This window comes from Cantharellus anzutake (assembly GCF_015039405.1).
Source record: "Cantharellus anzutake strain C23 chromosome Unknown EI90scaffold_10, whole genome shotgun sequence".
In the NCBI taxonomy this organism is placed as follows: domain Eukaryota; kingdom Fungi; phylum Basidiomycota; class Agaricomycetes; order Cantharellales; family Hydnaceae; genus Cantharellus; species Cantharellus anzutake.
In genome coordinates this window covers 1,085,420-1,097,421 of record NW_024066960.1, presented here as the reverse complement: position 1 = coordinate 1,097,421, position 12,002 = coordinate 1,085,420, and the positions used below count along the sequence as shown (strand labels likewise).

The window sequence follows — 12,002 nt, the reverse complement described above, 5'->3', positions numbered from 1 at the left end:
TTCGGTCGGTGAGTAAACCTCGCAGAGGTGCGTAGTAGGAGTTGGGGTGGTGATGGGGGTACTGGCAGAAGTAAGGGTCAAAACCGGTCTGAAGTCATGTGGAAAGCGTACGTAAAATGAGCAAATAAAGGGGGGCCAAGGGACGGGATGTATATACACATGACAGCTGACTGGACTCATTCACCACAGGTGAATGGATGAACCGAGGCGGAGGTCCCAGCAGTCTGTAGCTACTAACTTCTGTATCGTGCGTCGGGGCGAGGCAGGGGACACTCTCTTATTCAGTCCAGGAGTCAGGCCGTGATGTAGAGGTGCACGGTGCAAATGGGGATTTGGTTTATGTATCCCATGATCGATAAGGACATATTGGATATTTCGAACATATGAGCCTGTTGTTTATGATTGCCGCTCGTGAGGTGCAGTGACGTGCCGGTTATCAAGCCATTTGTGCAATGATTATTGACCAAGCTTGCGGGGCGGTTGTTGGGATAGGATTCTTAAAGCCATTTCGAGGATAAGCTAGGACTTCGGACCGAACCCGTTCCTGAGTCATGCACGAAGCTCTTCCAATTCAATCGCCTTATTTTGGCCTCTTCCCTTCAGCAGGCGCACAGCCATGACGGCCGAGACACCGCATGGATAACAAGATAACCAAGATCTCGCACAGTTGATATACGGTTGACCGCTGCACCAATCTGAACCCAAAACCCGATAATTTACTAGGCAGGTTCCCAGCCTGTACTAGAGTAGAATAATGACTTGCAAGGGGAGTATCGATCGCTTTCCAACATTGGACCGTCCTCCCTATCTTGTATCTGTCGATTCTCTCAATCGTGTCTACTACACTGTAAGATAGCCTCACTGCCACGTCGTCATGAGGGGTAACATTGGACTTTGCTCGCTACCTCTCACCTTATTCATGACGAAGCCCCCGGACTTCGGCACCCCGCCAGAAGCCTAAATTCTGCAGGTTGGATATCCCGGATAATCAAAAACAAGCAGAAAATCCGCATAGGTGACCAGTGAGAGGCACCAAACGTGTACTAGTTTGTTGGCACCCATATCATGATATGTGACTGACATTACTCCTCGTTCGAGCAAGCTCCATCTCCAGTAGATCGAGGCACCAGACAAGGATAGCAGCCCAAGTTGCAGAAACTTACGCTTCTATGACACTAGTTCTTCCGTTGCATGTGTGGCATGATCCTCAGCTAAACCGCATAGCAACAAACGCCCATACCCACCGTAACGGATAATTCCCAGCTCGGCCGCATAGTAAGCAGAAGGGGTAAAAATCTATAAAAAATCATTCAAGGGTCCCTGGAACATGGACAGCCATGACAATGCGAATTAACACTCCACCAAAGGCACCGAATCGTAGAAGCATCTCTGGGGCCGGATGCGTTGCAATTTGCTCGGTTGTCAACATAAGTACTCTGAAGAGGAATAATTCATCTAGATAAGACATTTCAAAAAACCGGAATCACAGGCAACCATAGGCGATGGTGACCACGGCCTCGTAACTACTTGACTCAGTAGTGAAGGAACGACAGTACATCGCCACCAATACAAGATAAACTGAATTTGCCAACACGCCAACCAAGGGTAGTAATGTCCGATCTCGCTAACAAGATTGTCATCCTCGTCACTGGTGGATCGGGACTGGTTGGATCGGCTATCAGATGGGTGATTGACAACGAGCCCCAAATTCGCGATTCGGGAAACACGATAATGAGGAATGGATATTTGCGCGTTCTAGTGAGGGTGATCTGAGGTGCACGGCTTGTCCACCAAGTCAAGCAAGACATAACCTCTCTTTTTTGCCACCAGGGACCCTGAAGCTGCTAAGAAGCTGTTCGAGAAGTATAAACCCACTCATGTTATTCACCTGGCTGCACTAGGTAACTTGTTTGGTATCGATCTAATTCTCGCTGACAATTCTGTAGTTGGCGGGCTCTTCAAGAACATGAAATATAAACTGACATTCCTCCGAGATAATACACTCATCAATGATAATGTCCTTCAAACGTCCCATGAAACGAAGGTTAAAAAGGTCATCTCCTGCTTGTCGACGTGCGTTTTCCCCGATAGGGTTCAGTATCCCCTCGATGAGACAAAGATTCATCTTGGCCCTCCACATGAGAGCAATTTTGGGTACGCGCATGCGAAGCGGATGGTGGACGTGACAAACCAGTGGGCGCATTCCGATCAGAGCAACGGAGGTGGTCCTGACTTCCTGCTGCACAGTGCCTATCATGAAGAATTCGGCAGTTCCTTTACATCTGCCATCCCAACGAATGTCTTCGGTCCCCACGATAACTTGTGTGTATCTCCATACCAGTTTGGAGTCGAATGATTGATCGACTCTCTCAGCGATCTGGAGGACTCCCATGTCATACCAGGACTCCTCCACAAGTGTTATTTGGCAAAAAGCAGAGTACTCAATTCGCTTCAATGTCGTATTTGCTGATCGGCAATCCTAGAGAACGGCACGCCCTTTACCGTAGCAGGAACTGGGAAACCCCTTCGACAATTCATTTACTCGCGAGACCTCGCAAAGCTATTCATCTGGCAGTTGAGGGAGTATGACGAGATTGATCCCGTCATTCTATCTGGTTCGTTTGAGCACAGTTTGCTCAATATAATGGTTTGATGAAGCTCACTTAGTCGGTGAGAACGAGGAGATCAGCATCAAGCAGGTCGCAGATGCTATAGTCAAAGCCATCGGCTTTGAAGGCGATTACAAGGTGAGGGAAGTTAATTGTGTTAGATGCTTAATTCCAGAACCCAGTGGCCTTTCTCCATCTCCAGTTCGATACGACTCGAGCAGATGGGCAGTTCCGCAAACCTGCTTCAAACGCAAAGCTTCTGAGGTTAATCGGCAATTTCACCTTCACGCCTTTTGATCAAGGTGAGGGGTTTCCTGTACGGAAACGGGCCCAACTTGACTGCGGTTGGTTTATCATCGTAGCTTTGGAGGAGACTGCAGCGTGGTTTGTGCAGAATTATGATAAGGCTAGAATCGGACAAGTGCCAAAAGCGAATGAACCAGAGTAGGAGTTGCATTCCATGTAGAACTCGGACCATTGTAATTTCAGCATTTAGATAGTATAAGTAGGATATCCGTACAAGGGCACACGATCCCTTTTCATGTTTCATTAGTCGGAAGCCAGCCAACGTAACTTAAAAATCGCCCCAATTACGGCGGAATTTGTACTGTACGAAGATTGTTAGAGAACCAACAGAGCATGTGCATGCGTGATGACAACGGACTTTGTACGGCGCATTCTTCCTCAACTTTTCAGCAGGAGTCTTGGGCGGTCGATACCCTTCTGCACCCTGACCCCATTCCGGCTTGTCTCGCGCTTCCTTGACGATGTTGAGGTAACCAGCCTTGGGATCCTTTTTGGGTCGAATAAACTTGGGCCCAGATTTTGAAGGCTGACCTGTCGTCTCACTGGACGCAGGCAATACTTTCGCTGAAGGTGGTTTGTCGTGGAGGGCTTTGGCTTCTTCTGGGCTTAGTGTCGGCAAACCTTGGAATTCGCGCTCTCGGTTCTCCTCCTCGAGTTCAATTCTCTCATGATGCTTGAAGTGTTCGCTGCAGTATCGTCAGGGTGGGAGGTCCAACAACGATACGAAGTGCTTACGTATCCTCAGGATGGTTGTAGGATTCATCCGTTTGTGTTTCCGGAGTGTTGTGGTATTGTTCTGATCACGTCTGTGAACAAGTCGCTTCAACGTATCTCAAGACGACACACCTTCGTGGTGCAAGAAGAACTCGCTCTCTTCATCGTAGTGATGTCCCTCAGCGCCAAGATTGCTATAGTCCGGAAGTGCGGCCAATCCAGCAGCTTCGAACTCTTCCAATGAGATGACCCCATCGCGGTTGGTGTCGATCTTGGCTAGAACCTCTCGGACAATTCGTTGAGCCTTGGCAGCATGGACGGCCTCGCTAGGAGATTTCTTCTGGGAGTCCGTGTGGTGGACACCGTAGATAGCCTCAATTTCAGCGGCGTCCAGCACACCATTCCGATCCAAGTCGTGCAGAGAAAAAAAAGCGCCAACGTCGAATGAATCACTAGAAAGCATAAATGCTATACCCCCAGCTCAGATTGTATGAATCTCACATGTGATGTTCGGACGCCATCTTAGGAAGAGTTTGAGTGGAATGATGGAAACCACAATCATAGGAGCGAAGGAAACATACGTGTTTTAGGGCATAATTCTGGGTAGTGTCACTGACACTCTCCTGCTGATCATGCTCCCCGGCATGCGCAGCTATTAACGGCGGGAATAGAAGTAGACACAATTTGTATAGTTTGAAGACAACCATTGTAAATGTGTGTGGTTGAGTAGTCCGGCGAATGCCGAGGTGGGGTTGCCATCCATGTCAGAGCTGCTTATTCATGTACAGTTCTATATATTATTACGAAGTCATAGAGGCTGGAGTCCTGCCTACATGTACAGTAACGTGGAGAACAGTGTCTCGGTTTTAATTACAAGTAAGAGAATAATAATTTTATGATATGGAAGTCATAACCCCTCGAACATTTCTTCTAAGAAATCCTGCTCTACTGCATCCCAATCAATCAAGCTCCTAGCGTAGGTACTTTCGTACGAAAGCATGCTGAGGGTGGAAAAGAAGGGGCCAAGCTGGGAGAGGCTAGAAATGCTGCGGATGGCATGCAGCAGAGGCCTCCGTAACTGCGTTGTCCCGGTACTTGACGGCAGGTGATTTCGCAAAACTGCATGGGCAGCTTGAGATGTGCCTGCACGTTCCTTCGGTATGGTATTAGTACATCATTCATGGGCATGGGGAGATGTATCTTGCCTTCAAGGATGTGCTCAGGGTAAGCTCAGAAAGACGGTCCATGAGGGCAGTAGGAGACCAGCCATCAGGCTGAAGGATTGCATCAATTGTATCTGTTGTAAAGATCCATTCATGCCTAATTGTTCAAGACTCAGACCCTGGCCCGTTAAAGAAATGCGGAGATACTCACACTTGAAACTCCTCCGTTTGGAGCACCAACAGTAAGTCGAGTAATTTGCATGCAGAGAGAACAAATGTGAGTTCTTCAGAGCCATCTGGAGGGGCAATAGATGTGAGGAGTTGTTCAAAGGTACGGTACTAGATATGTGCGTCAGCTTCGATAATCGACGAATAGGGAACACTGACCAGTTCTGTCAGGATGGTGGGCCAGAAGCTATTCATATTATGCGGTGACAAACGACAAATAAGAATTCGCATGCAAAGGAACACCTGTGGCAGTTTGAGTTAGTTCCAAATTCCCCCTGTAACAATAGTTCGTGCCTCGCTTTGAACGATGGGCGAAACAGATATCATGCGCAGCACATCAACGAGCTTTTCCTGAATCGTCGGAAGTTGCACCAGGAAATGGTTTTTTTCGCCAGAATACAACACAAACGAAAGGCGGCGCAGATTGAGGGACCGAAGCAACATCTCGGTCTCACGACTTGTGAAAATATTCGTTGATGGTGCTGCCGTAGTTCGCGCTAGAAGAGTCCTCAGCAACGAATTGATGATCCAAGTGGTAAGTCCTACCAATTAGATCAGACAGGCTTTGTTTGTCTGAATCTACCAGTGCCATAATAAGCGGTTTCCACTTCTGACCAACCGCAGGGCGGCTATTGAAGAACCGTGCATCGTTGAAACTGTCAAGAATTACAGGTTTCCAGGCTTTTGATGAGCCTGGGATCTTAACCATCTCAGACAAGAGATCGAGGATATAGTCGTCCAAATCCAATGTTTTGCTAGTTGATAGGGTTAGGGTTCTCCATAGCGTCACCGCGGCGTACCTTACCTAGACCTCGCTTTGGAAGCGTTGTTGACGATGTAGTACACAATGTTGCTGCACACCCCCAGCTGCTTGTCGGTATCCGCCAAAATCTTACGGAGATTCGGAAGACATGCTGTTGCCAGAAAGGCAACAATCTACTCAAAGAATCATTAGTATCATAGTATCTATGAACGTGAAGCATGAGATGTACTCGCCGGCTCTGCCACAACGGTCATCCCGGCTTTTGTCTCATTTGAGGCGGCTCCGAGCAATCTCTCATGTCCATTCACCCCATGTTCTAGATTTCGTAAGAAGACTCGTTCGATATGTTGATTGTAGATAACTACCTGGCATGGAAGGGGAAACTCTGCCACTTGATACTCCGGGTTCTTTGGTTGACCGACGTATCCAATTGCCTTGGTCAAAAGACTTCCCGGCAAGTAGCACACAGTTATCCACCGTTTTGACATAGAGATCCTAAATAAGATAGCTTATTCTTACACTTTAAGCTGTGACGGGATGATCGTGCGACTAACTTGAATATCTTTTCGAAGTTTGCGATCCTCCATTGCTGAGGTCTGGGCAATTTTCTCACACGCCACAGTCATACACCTGTTGTCAGGAATTCCAGGTCGATATTCCCTGTCAACGGAACGATGACACTTACCTTAAAACCGGGAACATCTGCGCTCTGTATACTTGAGGGGTAGCAACGACTTCCCTGACCGTTTGAGCAAGTCGTGGCCAGACCTGAACAGCGATCGGCCCCTCTAGATGCGAAAGATAATCTTCCAAGAAACCTAGCAGATGCAGATCGGTTCTATTCGAGATGAGTTAGCAGTTAGACGGTATTTCTTGATGGTCGACTTACATGTCCGGGTTGGGCAACGTTTTCTTGCCCCGATCAAGCTGCGTAACAACACGGTTCATGAAACCCTCGCAAGTCATCTGCACTACAGTGCGTGCGTCGTATACTAGGGCATCGACAACGTCGATAGTTCGCATATCTACAGGCATTCCCAGCTATGACTAAAAATCAGGGGAAGATAATCGATAGTATGGCTCTTCACAAACTTGGTTATTGGCTTGCTCGACCCAACACTCGACCAGAAACTCGAAAACTTCGTTGCTCAGGTGCTTGAAAAATCGTTCGAGGACCTTGGAGCACCGCAAACGTACTCTTCCAGATATCAGAGAAAGGGATTCGTTGATGGCGAGTGAAGATTCATGATTCAGTTCCGCCGTCGAAGACCAGATTGTGTGCAGTGTTCGAGTGGCCTCGCGGAGCGACCGGTACCCCGGGGACTTGGCCTGGGTAAATGTGAGCCATCCCAACGCAACGATTCGGCATGGTACCTCACCGTGATCTGATCATTCAAAACTTCCGGCGTTGGCTCGGAGCCAAACACAAACCCAAGAAGTCCGGGAGCTGATTCAGTTCCGCCCTTTTCCCCTTCCGACTCGTCCCCCAGTTGTTGCTTGTCGTTCTTCACAAGACTTGCCAGCACTAATCGCTCCAATGCGTTGAGAAGGGTGATAAATCCACTGTCAGTTGTTGACGAGAACGCCGTGGCTTTTCCCTTCGGGGAACTTCCGGAAGAAAATTGCAGTACCTCTGCCAGTCGCAGGCGCAACTGTCGACAGATACATTCGGACACGGAAAGGTTGAATTGAGACGGTGCATGCAGTTCAGCCAGGGTCATGAGAACAAAATCGATCCAGTGTTGAAGAATTGCTCTATTTGATGACACGCTCATAGCGTCCAGAATTGTGGGAAGTAATAATGGGTGAATGCTACGACGTGCTTCACCCCGATCAGGAGGAAAGGCATCAGGTACGAATGATCGCTGGGCACCACCTTGAGGATGGGACGAGGAAACGATGACGGAGTGAAGCGCATGCAACAGCTTGTTTTGTAAGTCCAGCTGTCTAGAGTGGACACTAATGTAAAGCTGGCTAATGAGGCTTGCCTCGATGTTGTCCAAACTCGTTGAATCTATTTCTCCCCGCGAAACTATAGATTGAATCAGGTCCACACAAGTAGATTTTATGCGGATATTGTGTGGTTGCATCCCAACGACCAATGGTGGGGCGGGATCCGTTTGCATAAACCTGCTCGATGTGTAAATGAGGCCGCACACCCAACTTGTCATTGGCTTACTGAAGAAGTAGCTCCACTAAACTGTCTATGTACGTCGACTCCGCATGTAAAACGTTCCCTTAGTGACTTTAGACCAACGCAATCAAGGTGGAAGACGCGGATGAATTACCTTTCTCGGCGGTGGAGACAAGAGTTGGGTGGTGCGTTCGCCTTAACGGGGTAGTATGCGCCGTCCGGATGAATCCTTGGCCACCAAACTTTGTCACCGCGAGTAATGTTTCTAACAAGTATTGGACATAGTTTTGGTCAAATGCACGCGGATACAGAAAGCATCGGATTTGACGGCCGTTGAAGGAAGCAGTGTGAGGAACACGGAGAATGTTGGGAGATAGTAGATCGTGCAAAATGGGATCCAGAATACTATCGTCAAGCAGTCAACGGGAATGCCAAGGCACGCTGAGATCGGTAAAATAAGGCGTACCGTAGGTAAGATTTCAAGGATGTCCGCATCCACGTCTCGCCTGTCCGCCGGAGAGATGGGTCCCCGCTTCGTAAACAATCGAGTACGATAAGCATAGGAATTTTGAGCCGAATTCCAGGAAGGAAAGTATCATCTACCCGGAGGAGTTCTTTATGAGACAGACTAAAAACGAGAAACACCAGACACACCCGTGTGTCGCCAGAGCACTCCAAACTCGTCGAAAGCGCTGGGATCGCATTTCATGTTCGCATCAGAGAGTCTCGAGGCGATAAGGGATTCCACGTGTGCATGACGAGTGCGGTCCTCCAGAGTCCAAATCCAGTGGACACTGCGAACGTGGTATGGGGCTTGATAAGGTTTAAGATAAAGGAATAACTGCGGGTCACGTTAGAATGCCGATACCTTAACGTGTCTACCAAACTTCACCTGTGAGAGGAGGGTTCCCATAACGGATCGTTGGTCAATTGAAACAGGCGGTTCCAAGAAGGGTGTGTCCGATAATGTTATAAGTAACTGAAGCAGAATATCGAGGAGTTCGAAGGGCAAATCTTGGGTGATACAAGGAAGAATAGCTTCCAGCCAAGAAGAGGGATCCCATGGAATAATTGGTGGGGTTTGAGTAATTTTGGCACTGCGTAGAACAAGTGCGTCCAGAAGCGAGAGCATGCTCCCCAGAGACGAGAAAAGCTCCTTTTTGTCACTTGTCGCTCCCGAGAGATCTGAAGCACATTCACGACTCAATTTCAACAATAATTGGAAAGATGAAGAGATTGGCGTAATCGGCATGAGGAGGTTGCCACCATCGTCTTCGTCTTCGCCTTCAATCCTGAGACCGTATAATTGCTTAGCCCTCGTTAGTGGAATAGGAGACAGTCCAGAATCCCCATTTTCCCATTCAACCAGAGACCTTGCCGACATATCTGAAAGAGCATGGACGAGCGTATCAAGCAGACCAGAAAGTTGCGCCACAGAAATCGCGTTCCTTCGCGTCTCAATCTAAATAGAGTTCAGTAGGCGAACCAACAGGCAGTAAAATGCACCCACAAACGCTATTTGAATGACCGCGGAAAGATAGAGGGGTAGGTGTACCCTCCTGGCTTCCTCATCATGACTTCGGAAGTCCATAACCACGAGCCGCAAGACGTCCAAGTCCTGTCGGACATTCAGCAAGAACCAAAAGAAGTCAATACACTGCACGGACCTGCTGCACAACAGAGCCTGAGTGAATGGACGATAACATGGAAGCAAGCAACTCTTTCCACACAATCAAGAGCTCCGCGCGTTCGTACACATCATTTGCTGCGGCGGCTAGCTGAAGCCGCTCAGATCAGAAGAAGTCTTGTTACTCCAGATACACCACACACCTCAGGATCTGGCCTTCCATCTACTTTCCCTGCAGCAAAGGGTGCTCGAAATGCGTCAAGGATAAGTTTTTCAGTCAGCAGATTTCCGATCTCCCATTTGTCCAAGAATGAAATGAAGATCTTATAAGATCTTACGGTATTTGAGTTCATTGGAGAACCATATATGTCTTTCTGAGTGAGATGATCAACGAAAGATTGCGGAAGGGATCAAGATATTTGGGACTCACCCTTAAGGTCGATGCGAGGAGATCCAAAGAATGAGTCTTTAGGTATGCCACTTGATTCTCGCTTGTCTCATCTTTGGACCCAACAAGCCAATGATAAACACGACGATTAAGAGTAAGATCTCTCCGTAGCACGACGCCTATGGTGGCCTTCATGAGGATCGTCTGGTCCTCCGAGGGTGCACTAGAGACAGGATGAGATACAGTCGGCCGGCGACAAACAACTCTCACCCCTTGAAAGCAGCACCATCAATCCGAAACGATTGGTCGAGAAGATCCAAAACACCGCGTTTGACCAAAAGATGCTCATCCTCGAGAGCAGCTGCAAAAGCACGAATCATAAGCCCGACGTCGGTGCCCTTAACAGGCTGATGCTCTAACAATAGTAGAAACGCCTATTAGCAGGACTCTCCTCTTACACGCAATAGACGCATACGCTGCAACATTGACAATCGCCTGGACAAGAAATTTAGAGCCGGGCCCCGAACTGTTGGCACGGTCAAAAGAATAAGCCAGATGTTTTCGAGGAAAAAGCTCTCCGAGACAGTTTCCGCTAGTTGGCCAAGAAGATTTAGGACCTGGGTGCTGGTCATTGAACCAACCAAACGGTAGACTTCACCGAAAGTGCATACCTTATCGAAGAACTCGCCAGTTTCTTCCTCAAGCCCAGGCAATAAAGCAACAATTAGACCTTTCATGGCGGGACGAAGCGCGCCTTGCAACGGGATGTAATGCATCGTGAATAGATTCAGGAGTGTCGGCTGTGCATATAAAATTCATTAATATTGAGCCGATTGGGCGGTGGAGAGTGCAGAACCTTGACGGAAGTTGCAGCATATTCAAAGAACGGAAATAACCCCAACGACCAAATAGCAAGATCGCGCTTCAAACCAGCAGGCTACGAAGACCCCAATATGGATTAGTGAAAACAATGACGTAGTTCAGGAAACATACACCGAGGAGAGCAAGAACGTGGGAGTATACGTCAAGCGCTCTTTGATGGACACCTGTGGGCAGCGCAGGATTGAGGCATTGGGCAAGCCGCTTTGCAACAATGACTTTCCGAGGGATCTCCTTAAACTGCATATACAGTTGCATCGTCTATTCACAGTCCATGTCAGGCTGGCCCATCCCTTCTCCAAGGACAGCAACTCACTTTCAAGAGTCGTGTCAGAAAGGAGATGAAGTCGGCCCATTCATGCACGTTGTCGAAGGACGTCAAACACTTCTCAATTGCTGTCGTGTACTTCTTAAACTTTGGGTCATTTTGCACTGACACCGAGTTAGAATCCCGGAAACAAAAGTGAATGTAGCTCCTACATGCTTCTAGCGACGGACTTGGCGAATGCAGAGCATTCCACGCCGTGGCCATGGAGTATAGACGTAACGATCCTTCCGTCAGATATCACGGTAAGTGACCACCCGAGCCTGTCAATAAGTTCGCAGGTCCTCCCGCACACAATGAAAGCGTATGGCGACGCTGCAGGCTCGCTGTAACTCTCGCAGCAAGATGAGCTGCCCGAACGCTTAAGGACAGTTATATCGGGATTCCCCGATTGAATGCCTTCCAACTTTTCCCACGTCCTTGACAGCTATCCAGATGAAAACGCGCTTATATGCTGTAAGCACATATTACCCCGGCTCCTCATCAGGTGAATGAGTTTCCCCAATTTCGCCCCGAGATGCTGCTGGATAGGGACAGTCATCGCCAAACAATGATGTGCTTCCGCACACAGTAACACTCTGGGGGAATTCGATTCTCCTGCCTTCGAGTCCGCTGGAGTCTGGTGCTTTTTCTGAGCCGCCTTGCTTCTATCGTCGGCTTGTGTGGCACTTCTACCACATCGTGTAGGCACCCATCAACTCGCCGGTTGGTCAAATCACTTAGAGCCTTTTGACTTCCCACTCAATTCTGCATGCGTAGCTTATTCTTGACTGGGACTCGCAGGATAATTATCTCTGTTCCCCTTCGGATTAAGCCTTTGGGCTCTGGGCTTCTATTCCCTTGAAGGTGGTGAGCTTTTGCGTCGA

At 48.4% G+C, this 12,002-nt stretch overlaps 3 protein-coding genes across 3 annotated transcripts; 1 reads left to right on the top strand and 2 right to left on the bottom strand.

Annotated features, from left to right (window-relative positions):
- Window positions 1–1,611: 1,611 nt before the first annotated feature.
- Window positions 1,612–3,223, top strand: EI90DRAFT_3279854 (uncharacterized protein; the record flags this gene model as incomplete). Its single annotated transcript, XM_039066714.1, has 9 exons — window positions 1,612–1,686; window positions 1,737–1,774; window positions 1,831–2,193; window positions 2,248–2,322; window positions 2,374–2,432; window positions 2,484–2,615; window positions 2,668–2,747; window positions 2,812–2,911; window positions 2,972–3,223. The coding sequence occupies 9 exons, from the start codon at window positions 1,612–1,614 to the stop codon at window positions 3,055–3,057; spliced, it is 1,008 nt and encodes a 335-aa protein (XP_038919738.1). The 3' UTR covers window positions 3,058–3,223.
- EI90DRAFT_2968818 (uncharacterized protein) lies at window positions 2,986–4,336 on the bottom strand (the record flags this gene model as incomplete). The annotated part of the gene is made up of 6 exons (XM_039055634.1): window positions 2,986–3,216; window positions 3,274–3,601; window positions 3,651–3,711; window positions 3,762–4,081; window positions 4,131–4,150; window positions 4,211–4,336. 6 exons carry the CDS (start codon window positions 4,334–4,336, stop codon window positions 3,184–3,186), a joined length of 888 nt encoding a protein of 295 aa, XP_038919737.1. The 3' UTR covers window positions 2,986–3,183.
- Window positions 4,337–4,536: 200 nt separating this feature from the next.
- EI90DRAFT_2911348 (Dopey, N-terminal-domain-containing protein) lies at window positions 4,537–11,343 on the bottom strand (the record flags this gene model as incomplete). Its single annotated transcript, XM_039054419.1, has 29 exons — window positions 4,537–4,772; window positions 4,870–4,949; window positions 5,004–5,131; window positions 5,180–5,263; window positions 5,303–5,517; window positions 5,567–5,775; window positions 5,826–5,934; window positions 5,995–6,117; window positions 6,149–6,278; window positions 6,338–6,413; window positions 6,469–6,621; window positions 6,673–6,824; window positions 6,876–7,112; window positions 7,163–7,916; window positions 7,963–8,020; window positions 8,072–8,322; window positions 8,384–8,516; window positions 8,572–8,758; window positions 8,810–9,303; window positions 9,424–9,535; window positions 9,585–9,695; window positions 9,748–9,918; window positions 9,975–10,155; window positions 10,203–10,339; window positions 10,391–10,549; window positions 10,604–10,732; window positions 10,789–10,869; window positions 10,926–11,072; window positions 11,128–11,343. The coding sequence occupies 29 exons, from the start codon at window positions 11,341–11,343 to the stop codon at window positions 4,537–4,539; spliced, it is 5,253 nt and encodes a 1,750-aa protein (XP_038919736.1).
- Window positions 11,344–12,002: the final 659 nt, after the last annotated feature.